The following is a 16,607-nucleotide window of genomic DNA, read 5'->3' on the forward strand; positions in this document are numbered from 1 at the left end:
TCAATCAATCAATCAATCAATCAATCAATCAATCAATTGATTGATTGATCAATCAATCAGAAACAGAAACTCTTGATCTCAGCCAAAGAGGGTTTCAAAGGAGGTCAGGGACAAGATGTACAAGATCATCATCAAGAAGCTTCGTGAGGAGGTGATAACTGTTTCAGAAATGAAAAAAATAAAATAAAATGCATGTCAGATGGAGTCCATGCAAGATCCTGCCTCATGGGGTGAGGATGATCATGAGAAAGATGGTGGATCAGACCAAAACTGCATGAGAGGAGTGTATTAATGATCAGAAGATAGTTGGGACCACAATCACCAAGAACAACACTGGTAATATATTACGGTGTCTCCTGCTCAAGAAGGCACATTTACAGACCCATCTTAAGTTTGCCAGTGCGCATCTAAATGTTTCAGAGAAGGCTTAGGGAGAAAGTGCTGAGGTCAGAAGAAACCGAAATTGAGCTCTTCGCCTCAACTCAAACTGCTGTGTTTGGAGGAAGAGAAATGCTGACTATGACACAAAGAACATCATCCCCATAGTGAAGCATGGAAGTAGAAACATTATGCTTTGGGTTCATGTTCTTCTAAGGGTACAGGGCAACTTAGCAGGGACATGTACCACAACATTTTGCACAGGAACCTCCTTTTCTCAGCCATAACATTTAAGATGATTTGTGGATGGGTCATCCAGCAGTGACACAAAATATACCACCAAGGTAACAGCAGCCAAGAAACCTAAAGAGGAAACCTCTTACCAAAAATAGCCATGTTTTGCTTGAGGATGAAATGCCCATTTCACTCAATATCATGCACGTAATGTTATAGCTTTTATGCAATGCAGGGTTTTTTTTCTGGATTTTTGGTTGATATTCTGTCTCTCTCCATTAAAACTGATACCATATACAGTACTTTTTATTCATTTTCATTTCCTGGTGTTGTTGGTGGTAATATTCCCTTCGAGTTGATATCAACATTATTTCTTCTCAAACCAGGCTTTTTCTGTGCACATCATGGGAAAGGTGCTCCATCAGGTCAGTGTGGCGCAGGGTATTACTGTGTCTCTGGGGCCTGGTCACGCACACCGGAGGATGGTGGGGTCACAGGTGACAGATGTCCTAAAGGTCATTACTGTGCCCAGGGCTCATCAGCACCAGTTCCCTGTCCACCAGGTCATTACAGCAACCAAACCAGAAACAGTCATCTTAGTGACTGCCTGCATTGTCCTCCAGGTTGGAAATGGTTGCATTTTCAAGAAGATAAAGCTTCACTTACATTCTTTGAATGTAAGTGAAGGGTAATTATAGGGTAATAATACCTTCATATTACATCTGTATCTGCTTAACAGTGTTGCTTATGTTTTTAGGTTTCATGTGTGACACCAGAGGGCTCTCTTTCCCTTCTCATATGTGCCCAGCTGGCTCTTATTGTCCAGGCGGGAAAAAAAATTCAAAAACCTGCTCACCTGGAAGCAGATGCCCACCTGGTTCTGATAGACAGGTACCCTGCTTGCCAGGGACCTACCAAAATTTACCAGGACAGGTGAGAAACATGAAGATGAATGGTTGCTTATTTTTAATAGGCAAAGTGCACATACTATACAGCTGTCATGACTGTGATCGTGTACAAGCCATATATAGGCTGATATGCTGTTTTGAAAAATATTTAAAAAAGTAAATCTGGAATAAGGTTAATAACTAACTATATATGAGCAACAGAAGGTGGGTTTTTATTTATTGTGAGGCTGGCATCCGATTCTAACATCTGCTGATATTAGTGTAGTTATCATTTTGTATGTAATGTGTAGAAAACTCTGCATCATTTGTTTCTTTACAGCCAGACTGTGTTAAGTGTCCTGCAGGATTTTTCTGTGTTGGCTTAGTGGATGTTGACACTGGGCATGTGTCAGGGACTCACACTCCCATGCTGTGTCCTAAAGGACATTACTGCCCATCAGGTAGGTGAAGATTAGTATCACTGCTGTAATACATTCATGAGAAATGTACAAGGTTATCATTTGCATAATAAAATAAAGATATGTGTGACATGAGTGCCAAATACTAAATATAGTGTTGCTCTTGTTTTGTGCGCACACTAATAGAAGACTAACACAAAATGGCTTTTTAATTATGTAAATGACCATTATAGAGCATAATCAAGATAAGAGGGGTCTTTACAAACTGTTCAGTGATGTGTATTCAGGGGCAATCTGTAGTTATTATACGTATTTATCTACAGGAACGCAGGATGGTGTAGCATTCCCGTGCCCAGCTGGCACCCTCAGCAGGCAGATGGGGTTGTCCAATAAGTCAGACTGTGAGCTCTGCCCTCCAGGGAGATACTGCAGTTCCTCTGGATTGGCTGCTCCTACTGGGGTCTGCTCTGCTGGGTAAACACAGGCTAACTAAACGCACACTTCATTAAGCGGTCAGCCAGATTAAGAAAGAAATTTTCGTTCCCTATATTTTTATACCGTCCCCTTCTGTAATTAAATCTCCTTATATGTTCCATCTCGTCCTGTCTGTCCTTCTGTTATCTATTACTTCCTTAATCCCACATACCCCTTGCAATCACCTCTATCCTCATCATCTCTCTGCACTTAGTTACCTTTGTATCCAGGGTTCTGTTTCTCCCCAACCAGAGGATCACCCAACAGGAGGCCGCTGCTCTGCTGGGTCCTATTGCCCACAGGGTACCAGCTACATGATTCCCTGCCCTGCAGGCACTTTCAGCTCCATAGAAGGTGACATGTAATACTGACTAATTACTCAGTGTTTTTGACACTGGAACATTATACCCAGACTTACAGTAGCTTAAGTTACAAACTGTTAAGTGTCTCCTAAGATAACTACCATGTGGAGTTGAAATGTTTAACTTTTATTTTTAGTTTTCCATTTTATAATAAATGTATGAACTTGGTTTGCCAGGAGCGGTTTCCTTGGAAGCATGTCAGCCTTGTTTGCCAGGCCACTTCTGTGCCAAGGATGGTCTCTCCTTCCCATCTGGGCTTTGCAACCCCGGCTTCTACTGCAGAGAAGGATCCAGATCTGCCACGCCTTGGGGTAATACCACAGGTGACAGTTTTCTTCCTCTTGCCCTTTACATAGTGTTAATAAATGCATAAAACATGCAAAACTAGTTTTTTTTAGTAATGGTATTTGAAATACAACAACAACAACAACAACAAAAAAGTTAAGGTCATCTGACACAGCTTGAAAAATATCTTTCTGTGCAGAATTTTCTTTCGGTGCACTCCAGGTTTTATTTAACATTTTCATGCCCTTTGACTCAGCACAGCTGAGAAGGTCTTCACGAAACATTTACCAGTCCCCACTACATCTCTTATTATTTTTCTTTCTGTGATTGCAGAAAATGGCTCTGGCCTTTTAGGTCATTCACCTACCTAATGAGTAATGACATCCAATAAAGGTCTATTGTCTCAGTTACAGGAGATATCCTAACTCCATCCCCACTTCCTGGTGAATCAACCCTGGGTCAGTTCCATGGAGATGTGTGTCCTGAAGGCTACTATTGTCCTAGAGGGAGTGCAAAGCCCAGCCCATGTCCTCCAGGTAAAGAAAACAAGAGACAGTCAAGAAAGACCTTGGAAAAAATAAGGACAAAATTATTTCGATTACTCTGAAAGTTTTGTGATAAAGCTGTATGATGAATATGTTCATCAACAGCATCAGCTATAGCGTTTTACAAATACGCTTGGTTTTTATTACACTGTCTCCAAAGGTGGTATACAATGACATAAAGCTCTCAGAGGTAAAGTATAATGGCTTATTTATCCAGAACTTTAGAGAAGGTCATAAAACTCAACAGCAGTCCAATAAAGCTGTCATGATGAGCAGCTAGCTACTTAACCAGGTGAATTAATGGAACCTGCTACTGGCATTTTTACTACTGTCATTTTTTCTACTTCAGTGTGAAAAATGACAGTTATTCCAAGCTGTGTCTTTTGTATTTTTGTCTTTCTTTGTCTGTGTCTATGTACTTCCATGATCATTTGTTTTCTCCATTCAGGCACCTTCTCTGCGAGGTCTGCGGCTGAGTCCGAGGCGGACTGTGAAGCTTGTTACCCAGGCTCTTACTGCCCTTCATGGGCTCAGACTTCTGCTGACCTCCTCTGTCCCCCTGGGTGGTTCTGTCCAGCAGGATCAGCGTCTGGACATCAGCCAGGTGGAGTACACATCACTGCGGGTCAACTCAGGCTTAACAGTGGTCTTTGCACTTTCATGTAGCATGTAATCACATACAGTATAGGCCAACTTTATCTCTTTTGCTCACTTTCAACTTATCCCTTCATTTTTTGAGACAACATATGTTGTCTTAACTAGAATAACCAGATTGTTTTCATTTTACACGTTTAAATTTGCCATTTAACTAGAATCAGCTCTTTTGTCTGTCATTTTAACTATAACGTTCTACTTTGAGGCTTGCTTCTGTAATAATCTACATAGTAAAAGATGCTCGGTTTTTATCCCGCCCATAAACTATCCTTCTCCTGTTATATTACACGTGCACCTAGAGATTCTTTGTTGCCTTTTTACCTTTTATTATAAAGATGTTTTGCTAATTTGAGCATGAAATGGGGCAGAACCTATAAATAGCCACAAGCTCATGTCTGTCAAGACAAAGCACCTGCTGCTGAGCCCGCTTTCTGCTCTCCTTTCCTCCCACAGGATTGTTGTACAGCGGTAATACTGATAAGAGCCACTGTCCTTTTCATTGCTTTGTTTCCATGGACACTGAGCCTGGGAAAATACACGAGATGTGCTTATTTCATGCATAATTGGTACATAAAAGAAATTAAGAGGATGTGTCATGGCAGCACTATCATTTTCTGTTTTGTTTTTTTTTTTTTCAAATTTTGTTTTCATTGTAAACAATGACAGTTTGGATTTTTCATTATGTGCTTGGCAGGTCACCAGTGCCCACCTGGCTATGCGTGCCCGCGTGGTAGCGCGGAGCCGACTGGCTGTACTCCTGGCACATTTCAATCCTTGTCTGGACATCCGGCTTGTAACAGCTGTCCAGCGGGTAATGCAAAAATGACACATATGTTATTTTTATATCATTTTTTTATAAAGAGACAAACAGATGATGTTTAAACTGATGTTAATTATTAAATGAGACATGCTACCTTGTCTAGGTTTTTACTGTCTGAAAGGTTCCTCCGTGCCATCTCCATGTCCAGTCGGCCACGTCAGTCCATCAGCTGGCAGGACGTCCCTAAGTGACTGCTCCCCCTGCCCCTCTGGCTCTTTTTGTAACAGCAGCGCTCTGACAGAGCCGTCTGGACCCTGCAGCCCAGGTCTGACAGCCCATAATCACCTTGGGAATTCTTGTCAGACAACTGAAAGATTGGATTTTCTATATCTTTGCTGTATGCCTGTGCTATGTTAAGCTGTGGCTTCCACTGAATAACTCAGTTTTCCTACAATGTTTTAAACTGTAAATGTTTCAGCGTCCTCTGTGAGTTGTCTAACCACATTGTTTACTACAGGACATTTTTGTTCCCCGGGATCCACTGAGCCTTCTCCTGTCTCCCAGACTTATGGAGATGTTTGTCCCATGGGACATTTCTGCCCTCAGGGAAGTGGGTCTCCCACACCCTGTCCTGTTGGCAGCTTCTTTCCCGAGCTCGGCGCACTCTCTCTCTCCCAATGCCGTCCTTGTCCCCCAGGGAAATACTGCCTGAATCCTGGAGCCTCACAGCCCACAGGTGGAGAATTAGACCAGTCATGAGACTGTTATAAATTGTCTATTGAATACAATATTTTATTATTCAGCTTTACCTCAAGTACCCTAAGTGCAGATTCAGGAGTTGCACAGCTCCCATTAGTCATGTCTGCTGAATTTCTGCCCATAACAACTTTTTGGGGTCTCATAAGCAGCTGCTTTAGAGTCTTTTCTAATTCCTCTCTGTGTTAGGTCTGTGTTTTGCGGGGTTCTTCTGTTCTGGAGGTGCAGATAGTCCCACACCTCGAGCTAACTCATCTTTGTCCAGCTGTCTTCTGAAAATACTAGAGGGTTCCACCATAAGGACGAACGCCACCTGGATGCAAAACCTGCCCTGCTTTAATAACTCAGGTAATTCTGATAAAATATAGTGTTCTCCTGTTTGTAAAGACACCATATGCGTCGTTTATAAGGGCAGTACATCACTTTGCTCAAACTGGTCTACCACAGTGCAGAGCTTTAGAAGTAGTGATAAATATCCCACAAGACAGTGGCTTTTCATGGTTGACCTTAAGTATTCTGCAATTAATCATTGCCATACAATGTTACATTGTCCGCCCCTGACAAAATGGTTTATTAGGCATTGTAGAGAAAAAAAATGAGGCTCCTCTTTGGCGTCCTGTCTGGTAGACAAAGATTATAACTCAACTATTTTTCATGCTTTATCTGCCATGTTGTGTTACAGGGAGAGATGCTAGTGGGATCAAAGCAGCAGCAGTGTCACGGGAAGATTTAGATCAGACTGTGACTGATTCACCGCCGAGTCTCAAGACGCCACAGTATGCGTGTTCCACCTACAGAGGAGATATATGCCCTAGGGGTGGGTAAATCCTGGCAGTGAACTTATGCACTTAATGTGATACTTTAGTTATCTTCATTGCTCAGACATGATAGCCTAATTTTTTGAAAATGGTAAGACACACAACTTACTTCATCTGATTGGTGCAGGTTGTGTGATGTAATTTGGTTTGATTCCCGCTTAGTCTCGGTTTATTTAGCGATTCGGTCAGAAAATTATGGCTGAAATGTTAAATCACATTAAAGTGGTTTGAATGATGAATGCTTAGTTTTAGTGTTTAATGGCTTGCTCTATAAATAAGGAGAGAAATATAGTTTGTCAAATAAGCGCACTAAAAAAAACATTAGTGGCAGCACAAAACCCCCCAAATAAATCTCACTCTGAAAGGTTCAAATTCCCCACCTTAAACCAATGGCAAGGGCATTCGATTTTATTTAAATAGACTTCATTTCCATCTCCCGTCACTTTACATAACAAGGTGACTTTACAATACAGTAGAGCGAATGGGCGATAAAGAGCTGCAGATGGCTGGGTGGTGAGGCACATAAAAGTAACACTGTTGATATACGAGCCTAAAAGAACAGATTTGCAAGTAATAACATTCCTTCAAACGTAAAGGAAAAGCTGTGAGGGTAGTTGTGTGAAACAGAAGAAGCAGAGAATAAAAGTTTGAGAGTGAGAAAACCCTCTGTCCCTGGAGGGATCACTTAGTTAATTGGAAACTTTCTCTTGTTGAAGTGTTATCATTTCAGGGACAATGTCTGGCTGATTTTTTTTCAGGTTTCTATTGTCTTATGGGCTCTGCTTACCCTCACTCCTGTGAGGCTGGTTCTTACTGCAACCAGACTGGCCTAGAGGCTCCAGCAGGACCCTGTGCAGCTGGATATTACTGCCCTAGAGGCTCTTCTGAACCCCACGCCAACCCTTGTCCCACAGGACACTATTGCCCCCTTGGAATCCAGCTTCCTCTGCCCTGCCCTCTGGGAACTGTAAAAAGTGAGCTGTTGCACTTTTGTTATGTAGCTGTAATCTGTGAGTAATATAACAAATACATTGTTCTTTGAGTACATTTATTGATTTCATTAACAAAAGAGAAGCTTGTGCATTGTGATTTCTCTTCCATCAAAAAGGAGAAGCAACTGAGGACAAATCAGTAATCCCTGGCTTGTACCCAGGCCATGAATTGATGATGAATGAGTACGCAATCAAAATAGTAAAACTGAGAAAAACAAAACCTAATCCCCTTTGCTCCGAACATCATCAGTTTTCCCACTGACGTCCTTGTTTGAACTGGTGTATACCTTTGCAGCTCAGTCATGTGGAAAAATATGAAAACTTCCACTGAAGCATTTTTTCCCCCTTGGGCGCCTATGAATAATTGCAGTCACAAAGTGGCTTAATCGTGTAATTGTATTCTTGTCTTGCGGCAGACAACTAGAATCCTATTATTATATGCTGTAGCTCCTTTGTACAGTTATGAATTAGAAACTGATGAGGGACTTGGGATGCACTTTGCATTGAAATAACATTGTAATCTATTTAAGGCTTTAATTACAAAGTGATATGGTGATTTTTTTTAAAGTCTTTTTCTTTTGAGTGAGCAAATGCCCTGTGCACGTGGGTGTGCAAAACAACAGTTTTGTCTTCTTAATCAATTTATGTTGCTCATTTCATTAAAATTCAGATTTCTTAATTTATCACACCCTTACGCGCACGAATGCGTCACCATCACTCCTAGATAAACAGTTTAACTACAATGTGCACATTATCCACCAGGTTCCCTTGGTGGATCCACTGTTGAGGCTTGCCAGCTGTGTCCTCCAGGTCAATACTGTCACCAGCAAGGAATGGCTGAGCCAAGTGGCCCCTGTGCAGAAGGCTACTACTGTCCTGAGGGACAGATCTCTGAAAGACCACAGCAACATGCCTGCTCAGTTGGTCATTACTGTGAGAAGGTCAGCCGTGTAGTGTCAGGCTTCAAGCTACTGTCAGTCATCAATGAATATTGCATGTGATGTCTTTACATAACCCCCCCTCCTCAGCTCTGTTATTTTTTCATGACTAGTGCATTAATATAGCAGGTTGGTGTTTCATCCGAGTCCCTGTGCTGTGACTCTGTCCACTGATATTGTTGCACTACGATTACAACTGATGATACATGTTGTTCTCCGCATATAACATCTAATAAAATGATTCTGATGGTTTCCTCAGGGTAGCGCCAGACAGACAGCCTGCCTTCCTGGCACCTACCAGTTCAGACGAGGTCAAGCCGGCTGCGAGACGTGTCCTGCTGGTTTCTATTGTAAAGAGCAAGGTAAAGCTGATGGAACGACAAAGCATTTAGCTGCTGGAGCCCAGATGTAACCTTTTAACTGGGGCGAGTTTTCTAAGAAATGATTGCAAATGTTCCTATTTGAAATGTGCTTGTCAGGAACGACTCTTCCACTTCCATGTGAGAGAGGGTTTTATTGCCCCAGTGGATCAGCATATCAGCATCCCTGTCCATCCGGGACCTATGGAAACATATCAGGACTGGTTGAGGAATGGCAGTGTTTACAGTGTGACCCCGGGATGTACTGCAGAGGAACAGGTACATTTCTCTGGCCATGTTTGTTTCGTTCAACAGATCTTTCTTGCAGACAACTGCTGTTTAAATGTATTGATGTATTGTTGGAAAAATATATGTACTTTTCTACTCTGTTAATTTATATTTGCTTGAAGGGAGGACTACCCCCACTGGGCAATGTGCTGCAGGGTTTGTTTGTGCCGAGGGAGCCAGTGAACCTTCACCGTTAGACAATGTGACAGGATTCCCTTGCCCGCCTGGGTTCTTTTGCCCTGCAGGCACATCTGTACCACAACCATGCCCAAAAGGAACATTCAGGTGGACATCTTTCAGTACCTCAATTAACATCGAATGATCTGAAGATGTAAAACAACACAAATAGTCCAATATTGGTGGCTAAATAGTGCCCATTGTGTGCCTTTTAGTATTATTTGAATTATTTTATATGTAATCAAATCCATTTACAGTCAAGATGACCTATGATCAATTCAAATTCCACCTCTGCTTTCAGTGAGCAGATCGGCATTGTTGATCATTCTTTGTGTCGAGGCTGCACACCTGGCTTTTACTGTTCACAGCCTGGCCTTTCTGAAGTGTCTGGACCCTGCTCGCCAGGTAAAAAGTGATGCTCATTATTATGTTATGTCAAATGATTTATTATCCTGCTTGACTTGAACACATTTAAATGTTTCTACTGCTAGGGTTTTACTGCTTGGAGGGATCCCAGTCTGCTACTCCAATGTCAAGTGTATCGGGAGGTGTTTGTCCGGCAGGCCACTACTGTGCAGAGGGCAGCAGTGCCCCCTCACCTTGCCCGCCTGGTTTTTACCAAAATAAGACTGGAGGAAAAAGCAAACATGACTGCAAACCATGCCCTCTTGGTAATCAAAATGTTAATACACAAAAGTGACATTTCTGACGATATCCTCACTGTCTGAATGTCTTTGCCAGGCTGGTTCCAGGATTTGCCAGGGCAGAACGAGTGTAATCCCTGTCCCCCTGGGTTCCACTGCCAGCCTCTGAATCCCAGCCCCACCAGAGGGAGCTCTGCCGGAGTCTCCAGCCCTCTGCCCTGCCCAGCTGGTTATTTCTGTCCAAAGGAGGAGAGTCCACACAATCAGCCACTCCCGTGCCCCAAAGGCAGCTACAGCCCCTTGCAGGGTCTCACTAGTGCAGGTAAAATAACAGAACTTTTATAGGAAATAGAGACAAGTGCAGTTATGTTGCATTCATGGCTAGTTGTTGTATTTATTTAATTTAGATTGAAGTCTAAATATGGCAATGAATGCTTGATTCAGACACATGATTTATGGTAATTTAATCAACTATTATTCAGACCTGAGGTTCTTTTGATAATTTGCATATCTGGAAATGCATTTGTTAAAGAAATTAATATGAAAGGAATTATTATATATTAGATACAAAAATATACAGAAACAAATAGGATATTCTAGTTTTAGCTTATTTATCATATGAAAAATACAAAAACAGGTCTGAGTTGTGTTGATGCACAATAGTATTGCTGTTCTTCCTTTCATAGTTTAAAAACAAAAATCAAAGACTATATTGAGTCATTGAGTGAATGTTTACATGCATTTTGTTACTTCGGTCTTTCTGCTGTGTTATTCTAGTGCCCTCTAATATAGTTTACTTCACACATTGATACCTTTAGCCACATGCAGCACCCTCAGAGCTGTGCTGATTGATCTTGAGCTTGTTTTGCTGTTAGAAGTGAAGTGAAATCTGTCATTGTCTGTGTTTGCAGGTCAGTGCTTAGTATGCCCGGCAGGGCAGTTTTGTGGCTCTGAAGGTCTGGTTGAGCCTTCAGGATCGTGTGCTGCTGGGTTTCTTTGTCTGACGGGTGCCAAAGTGCCAAACCCCACTGACAACAGAACTGGATCTCTCTGTCCACCTGGGATTTTCTGCCAGCAAGGTCTCAGAGCAGGTAGATTTATTGGATAATAGAATTAGATACAGTGAGAGTGTTTTGACTAAATTAGTTGATAACTATTGTCCTTGATGTAAATATGTAAGAAAATTGTTTATGTTTCTGTATCCTGTTTGTTTGTACATGTGTTTTTCTTCTTGCTGTTACAACCAAATTTCCCCTTGTGGGACAATTAAAGATGATTCTATTCTATTCTTCTATTCTTATCGTCACAAGCAATGAAGTGATCTTACTAAGAGTCTCTGTCTGTACAGCTAAATCTTCTAAATGGCCAGATGACTACTTTGATGTGCAAAGGATCTGTTTAATATCCTGTAATGACACTTTACATGTTCCTATAGGGGAACCACACCCCCAGTGGCACTGTACTTAAACTGAGACAACAGCACATATTCACATGTTACTGGGACTATTCACTTCAACTGTGGATCACAGCCTTTTTCCTTTGCAGTACCTCTAGTGGTCTGTTAGAGTCAGAGAGAAAGATCAGCAATATCTCTGCTACTTCAATCTATTCATTTGAACTCTATTTAATCTTTATTAAAATATTAATATTCTATGGTAGCACATATCATGCTGTAGGAAAATCCCAGAATGGCACTGTCAGGGCGCCGGTTTAGCTAACTGGGATGAGCAGGTGACCATATGCTGCATGTCTTCCCCTTTCTGTCTCCCTCTATTTTCCTGTCACTCTTCACTCTATCCTTTCAAATAAAGCTGTAAAAAGGCCCCCCAAAATGTCAGCGGTAATAATTTAACTTTTATGTGCATAAATCTTTGAACAACACATTGTAACTTGTAAATTTCTGTATAGAAGTTTGTTTTTCTTTTACTCTCTTGTCTTCTAGGTGATTGCTGGGTGGGCTTTTATTGTGACTGGGGCTCCAGCAAAGCAGATCAGGCTGTGTGTCCAGCTGGTTTCTTCTGCCCCAGTGGAACACCAGCACCGGTGCCTTGTCCTGCAGGAACATTTAGCTCTCAAACGGGCAACACGCATCAATACAACTGCACCATCTGTACCCCTGGATACTACTGTCAAGGTGGGAAACATGGATTTACCTGCAGGGATCAGCAGTAATCCAGAGAGGAATCCATTACCATACTTTGCTACCAAAATATTTGCAAGATCAAATTCACTTGTGTTCACTGGTGATTCTTTAAAGTCCTTCTTGGATGATTATAATAATCAGAGCAAGCTTTATAATTATGAGGAGCTTATCCAAAGTCTCTTTGTCTCAGCCAAACTAACTGAGACATTGTTTCACAGTATCACAAAATTGTTTTAATTATTGATGTCTTAAGACATTTAAAACTACACAACACGGACTTTCCAAAGTTGCTAAATTTCTTTGTTAATTGCATCTCTGTGCCCGAGAGAAGTGAAGGAGAGAAGAGACAGGGTCGAGTGGGTGGAAATGCATGTCAGGGGATTTGTGACAGAGGCAAGAGTAAAAGGGAAGATTTACAAGATGGTAGTGAAACCTGCCATGATGTATGATGTGGAGATGGTGGCACTGACAAAAAGTCAGGAGGCAGAGGTGGCAGAGCTAGAGATGCTAAGATTTTACTGGGAGGGAGGACAGGATTAGAAATTAGTACATCAGAGAGTCAGCTCAGGTGCAGTAGTTTGGAGACAAGGTTAGAGAGGCAAGGCTGAGAGTTGGTTTGGGTTGTGCAAAGGAGGAATAGAGGAAATATGTTAGCAGCAAAATGAAGAAGAAGAAGAAAAAGAAACTATAATGTGTGTACTTATTCTTTTTCTTAATGTGGCTCAGGTGAAGCTACTGTCCAGCCTGTGCTGTGTCCTATTGGTCACTACTGCCCTGCAGGTCTGACTCTAGGACTGGAGTTCCCTTGCCCACCTGGGACTGTGCAGAACCACCTCGGAGCGTCCAGTCCTGAAACCTGTCTCTCCTGCCCTGCTGGTACATAAAAACATTTTGCTTCACCATAACCAGTATGACAGCTTATTTTATTTCTAATTATTGTTATGATGACTTTATTTTATTTATGTTGCCTGCAGGAATGTTTTGCTCTCAGTCTGGGCAATCCCAGCCGACAGGTCTCTGTGAAGCAGGATACTACTGTCCTGCTGGATCAACCAGTCCAAACTCTACTGAGTATCAGGTGATGCTTGTCCTCTGTGATGCTGGCCAGTAAAATTTACCTAATGATTTTAGGGGACCTTCAACCTTTAACTTAGTATTACAGTCTTATTTGTGAAGAAAAAACTCTTTTTTGGCACGTCATAAATGGTCTTCCAGTGGTACCATCAGGTGTGATAGACACTATAAGAAAAAGAGCCACATTTCCAGGATACCTTCTGCAGTGAAATACATTCTTCTACTCTAACCCTGTAAAGCCTAAACCACAATAAATTGTCATAAAATTCATTTTTTTTGGAAACTGAAGTGTTTTTTAATCTAGTGACAAATTAAATAATGCAACAATGTGCAATTTATTGCTCACAGTAGGACGGCATGTGTCTGATTGTATGTATGGAAAAACAAAAATCACACAGATGATGTACAGGTGTAAAAAAGTCATGTATCACATATGATACACTTTTTTTTTAAAATTTCTTTTATTTAGATAATTAAAACTTTTTCTTACTTTTTTCAGGGAAATTCGTCTGGAAGTCATCTTTGTCCACCTGGCCTGTACTGCCCTGCAGGCACTGGCTATCCACTCCCCTGCCCTGTTGGTTCTTTCTCCATCGCTCAAGGACTAAAGGGAGTTGATGAATGCACACCCTGCCCCCCTGGACTGTTTTGTGACAGTCCTGCAATAGCAGAGCTTTCACAAGCGCTCCCGTGTCAGGCTGGGTAAACACTACTATTACTCTTCTACTTTTCAATTTCAAATCCACTCTTTCTCAGAGTGGATAGTGACTTTTTTTTTAAAGGCCTTTTAATGTCTTCCAATCACTTCAGTGTCTGCCAATAGTTTGGTTTCTTTCTCTTCTGGTATTAGACTGTAAATAAGAAGACTGGAACATTTAGGCATATTGTGGAGGAAAATTAAAACACAGAACAATTCAGATACGTTTTTCTTGGCTGCTGCTAGCTATTAAGGGCTTCTGTTGTTTCATTCAGTTTAACCTGAGTGAATTAATAAAGCCAGACTTTGTGCCATGAGCTGCACTCTGCTGTACTGCAAAACAAGAAACACACACACACAAAACATAATTTGAAATTGTGGCTGAATGATTTCCCCTCACTTACAGTTTTGCTAGTGGCAGCTTGTGCCAAAATCTATACGCAGTTTGTTTTCCTCTGTTTGTGCCTACAGGTATGTGTGCTTGGGCGGCAGCTCCAGTCCCACTCCATCCAATGGTCCCCATGGCTACCTCTGTCCTGCTGGCCACAGCTGTCCTATTGGCTCAGCACATGAGGATCCCTGTGAGCCTGGCACTTACAGTCCTGCCCCGGGAGCAGCCCATTGCTTATTATGCCCCAAAGGAACCACGTGTCCATCGTCAGCCACTAAAGAGCCCTCCGCCTGCCCCTCTGGTGAGGATGGTAAAAATAAACGTTAAGTCAGTCACAAATTAAATATTTTTAAACTTTTAGGTATAGCAACAGTATTGTCCAAATTTGTATTTCTGCAGTAACATAAAGTAACTGCTTTCTCTTTAGGTCATTTCTGTCCTGCTGGGACAGCCCTGCCTCAGCCCTGCCCTTCAGGTACTTTCAACAATCAGACAGGTGCCCACACACTCTCTGCCTGCACACCCTGCCCCTCTGGACTGTACTGTGCCGCATATGGAGCCTCCATACCACAAGGTGAACAGAGATTAAAATTTTGATTTAACAAAACTTTGGCTTTTTAGCAAAATACTCACATCTGCATCCTCACATGGCATCAAACTGGTAGTGTCACCTTTTTCTTTTCTTTTTTTCCATCCAGGTTTATGTTTGCAGGGTTATTTCTGCCATGGTGGAGCTATGGAACCAGCCCCTCACAGCTCTGAAAACTTCCCCAGGAATGGCCCTTGCCCTGTGGGCCACTACTGTCCAGCAGGGTGCCTCTCTCCAATTCCATGCCCTCTTGGCAGCATTCGCAACTCCACGGGTACTTCAGTAATGTTTGCACATGTCATGAAAAGGCATTTCCATGCTGCTGGATTTGAATTTAAAAGAGATCCACTTCTGATCTCATGCTGTCTGCTCCCCATTATCTCCTTCACAATATTCTCTGACTGTTATCTATTGTGCACCCATCATAGGAGGTGTGTCCATGGAGAGTTGTTCTTCCTGTCCTGCTGGCCACTACTGCTCTACAGACGGTCTGGCTAGCCCCAGTGGTCCTTGTGCTGCTGGTTTCTACTGCCCTTTTGACTTCTCTTCAACTACCCCATATGCATTCCTCTGTCCCAAGGTAAGGTTGAACATATAGACTTCTCTCCAACTGAATTACTTCCCCATGTCTTCTCTATTATTTTCCAGACATACAGTGGGGCAAAAAAGTATTTAGTCAGCCACCGATTGTGCAAGTTCCCCCACCTAAAATGATGACAGAGGTCAGTAATTTGCACCAGAGGTACACTTCAACTGTGAGAGACAGAATGTGAAAAAAAAATCCATGAATCCACATGGTAGGATTTGTAAAGAATTTATTCGTAAATCAGGGTGGAAAATAAGTATTTGGTCAATAACAAAAATACAACTCAATACTTTGTAACATAACCTTTGTTGGCAATAACAGAGGTCAAACGTTTACTATAGGTCTATACCAGGTTTGCACACACAGTAGCTGGTATTTTGGCCCATTCCTCCATGCAGATCTTCTCGAGAGCAATGATGTTTTGGGGCTGTCGCCGAGCAACACGGACTTTCAACTCCCGCCACAGATTTTCTATGGGGTTGAGGTCTGGAGACTGGCTAGGCCACTCCAGGACTTTCAAATGCTTCTTACGGAGCCACTCCTTTGTTGCCCGGGCGGTGTGTTTTGGATCATTGTCATGTTGGAAGACCCAGCCTCGTTTCATCTTCAAAGTTCTCACTGATGGAAGGAGGTTTTGGCTCAAAATCTCACGATACATGGCCCCATTCATTCTGTCCTTAACACGGATCAGTCGTCCTGTCCCCTTGGCAGAAAAACAGCCCCGTAGCATGATGTTTCCACCCCCATGCTTCACAGTAGGTATGGTGTTCTTGGGATGCAACTCAGTATTCTTCTTCCTCCAAACACGACGAGTTGAGTTTATACCAAAAAGTTCTACTTTGGTTTCATCTGACCACATGACATTCTCCCAATCCTCTGCTGTATCATCCATGTGCTCTCTGGCAAACTTCAGACGGGCCTGGACATGCACTGGCTTCAGCAGCGGAACACGTCTGGCACTGCGGGATTTGATTCCCTGCCGTTGTAGTGTGTTACTGATGGTGACCTTTGTTACTTTGGTCCCAGCTCTCTGCAGGTCATTCACCAGGTCCCCCCGTGTGGTTCTGGGATCTTTGCTCACCGTTCTCATGATCATTTTGACCCCACGGGATGAGATCTTGCGTGGAGCCCCAGATCGAGGGAGATTATCAGTGGTC

The 16,607-nt window shown here is 42.3% G+C and overlaps 1 protein-coding gene across 1 annotated transcript; it reads left to right on the plus strand.

Annotated features, from left to right (window-relative positions):
- Positions 1–1,016: 1,016 nt before the first annotated feature.
- On the plus strand, positions 1,017–5,064 carry LOC146559696 (uncharacterized). Its single transcript, XM_085244342.1, has 9 exons — positions 1,017–1,245; positions 1,370–1,545; positions 1,840–1,960; positions 2,242–2,392; positions 2,607–2,746; positions 2,931–3,083; positions 3,447–3,575; positions 4,033–4,193; positions 4,933–5,064. The coding sequence occupies exons 1-9, from the start codon at positions 1,017–1,019 to the stop codon at positions 5,062–5,064; spliced, it is 1,392 nt and encodes a 463-aa protein (XP_085100468.1).
- The last annotated feature ends 11,543 nt before the right edge of the window (positions 5,065–16,607 follow it).

This window comes from Mchenga conophoros, linkage group LG14 (genome assembly GCF_057382185.1).
Source record: "Mchenga conophoros isolate Kocher_MC1m ecotype Shallow Benthic linkage group LG14, M_conophoros_male_GT1.1, whole genome shotgun sequence".
In the NCBI taxonomy this organism is placed as follows: domain Eukaryota; kingdom Metazoa; phylum Chordata; class Actinopteri; order Cichliformes; family Cichlidae; genus Mchenga; species Mchenga conophoros.

What these genes read in the sequence shown, in the direction of transcription:
- LOC146559696 (XM_085244342.1), top strand. Translation starts at nt 1,017, where the DNA reads ATGGGAAAGGTGCTCCATCAGGTCAGTGTGGCGCAGGGTATTACTGTG. An exon ending in ACTGGGGTCTGCTCTGCTGG is followed by an intron (nt 2,393 to 2,606) that starts GTAAACACAGGC and finishes CTCTGCACTTAG; the next exon opens with TTACCTTTGTATCCAGGGTT. An exon ending in GCCCAGCCCATGTCCTCCAG is followed by an intron (nt 3,576 to 4,032) that starts GTAAAGAAAACA and finishes TTCTCCATTCAG; the next exon opens with GCACCTTCTCTGCGAGGTCT.